The following is a 307-nucleotide window of genomic DNA, read 5'->3' as shown; positions in this document are numbered from 1 at the left end:
AGCCGTTTGCCTGCTTCCAAAGAAGGAGAAGACTTTGCAACAACTTTGGTTATCTTGGATTTGAAGTGGTAAAGAACCCTTTGCTGGCAACACGAACCAATGGAACTGATAGCTCGTCACCTGATGTGACTTTCTCACGTTCGGTGACTGTTGATAATTGGTTCCCTACACCGTATATGGATTCTGATCACAGTTTGATCAGCTACACCATTGCGATAGGTGAAGGCGAACTTAGCGTGACTAATACATTCCCGCACCGCAAATCTGCAACGTATGCACTCGGAAAGGCTGATTGGCCCAAGTTCAC

General features: G+C 46.3%; 1 protein-coding gene across 1 annotated transcript; it reads left to right on the top strand.

Moving 5' to 3' along the window:
• Window positions 1-65: 65 nt before the first annotated feature.
• TM35_001951010 (uncharacterized protein) lies at window positions 66-305 on the top strand (the record flags this gene model as incomplete). The annotated part of the gene is made up of 1 exon (XM_029031997.1): window positions 66-305. A coding segment is annotated over one exon (240 nt), but the record flags the coding sequence as incomplete, so codon positions are not given.
• Window positions 306-307: the final 2 nt, after the last annotated feature.

The sequence above is a fragment of the Trypanosoma theileri genome (genome assembly GCF_002087225.1).
Source record: "Trypanosoma theileri isolate Edinburgh chromosome Unknown TM35_Tth_195_V1, whole genome shotgun sequence".
Lineage (NCBI taxonomy): Eukaryota > Euglenozoa > Kinetoplastea > Trypanosomatida > Trypanosomatidae > Trypanosoma > Trypanosoma theileri.
This window is presented reverse-complemented; position numbering and strand designations above follow the sequence as displayed.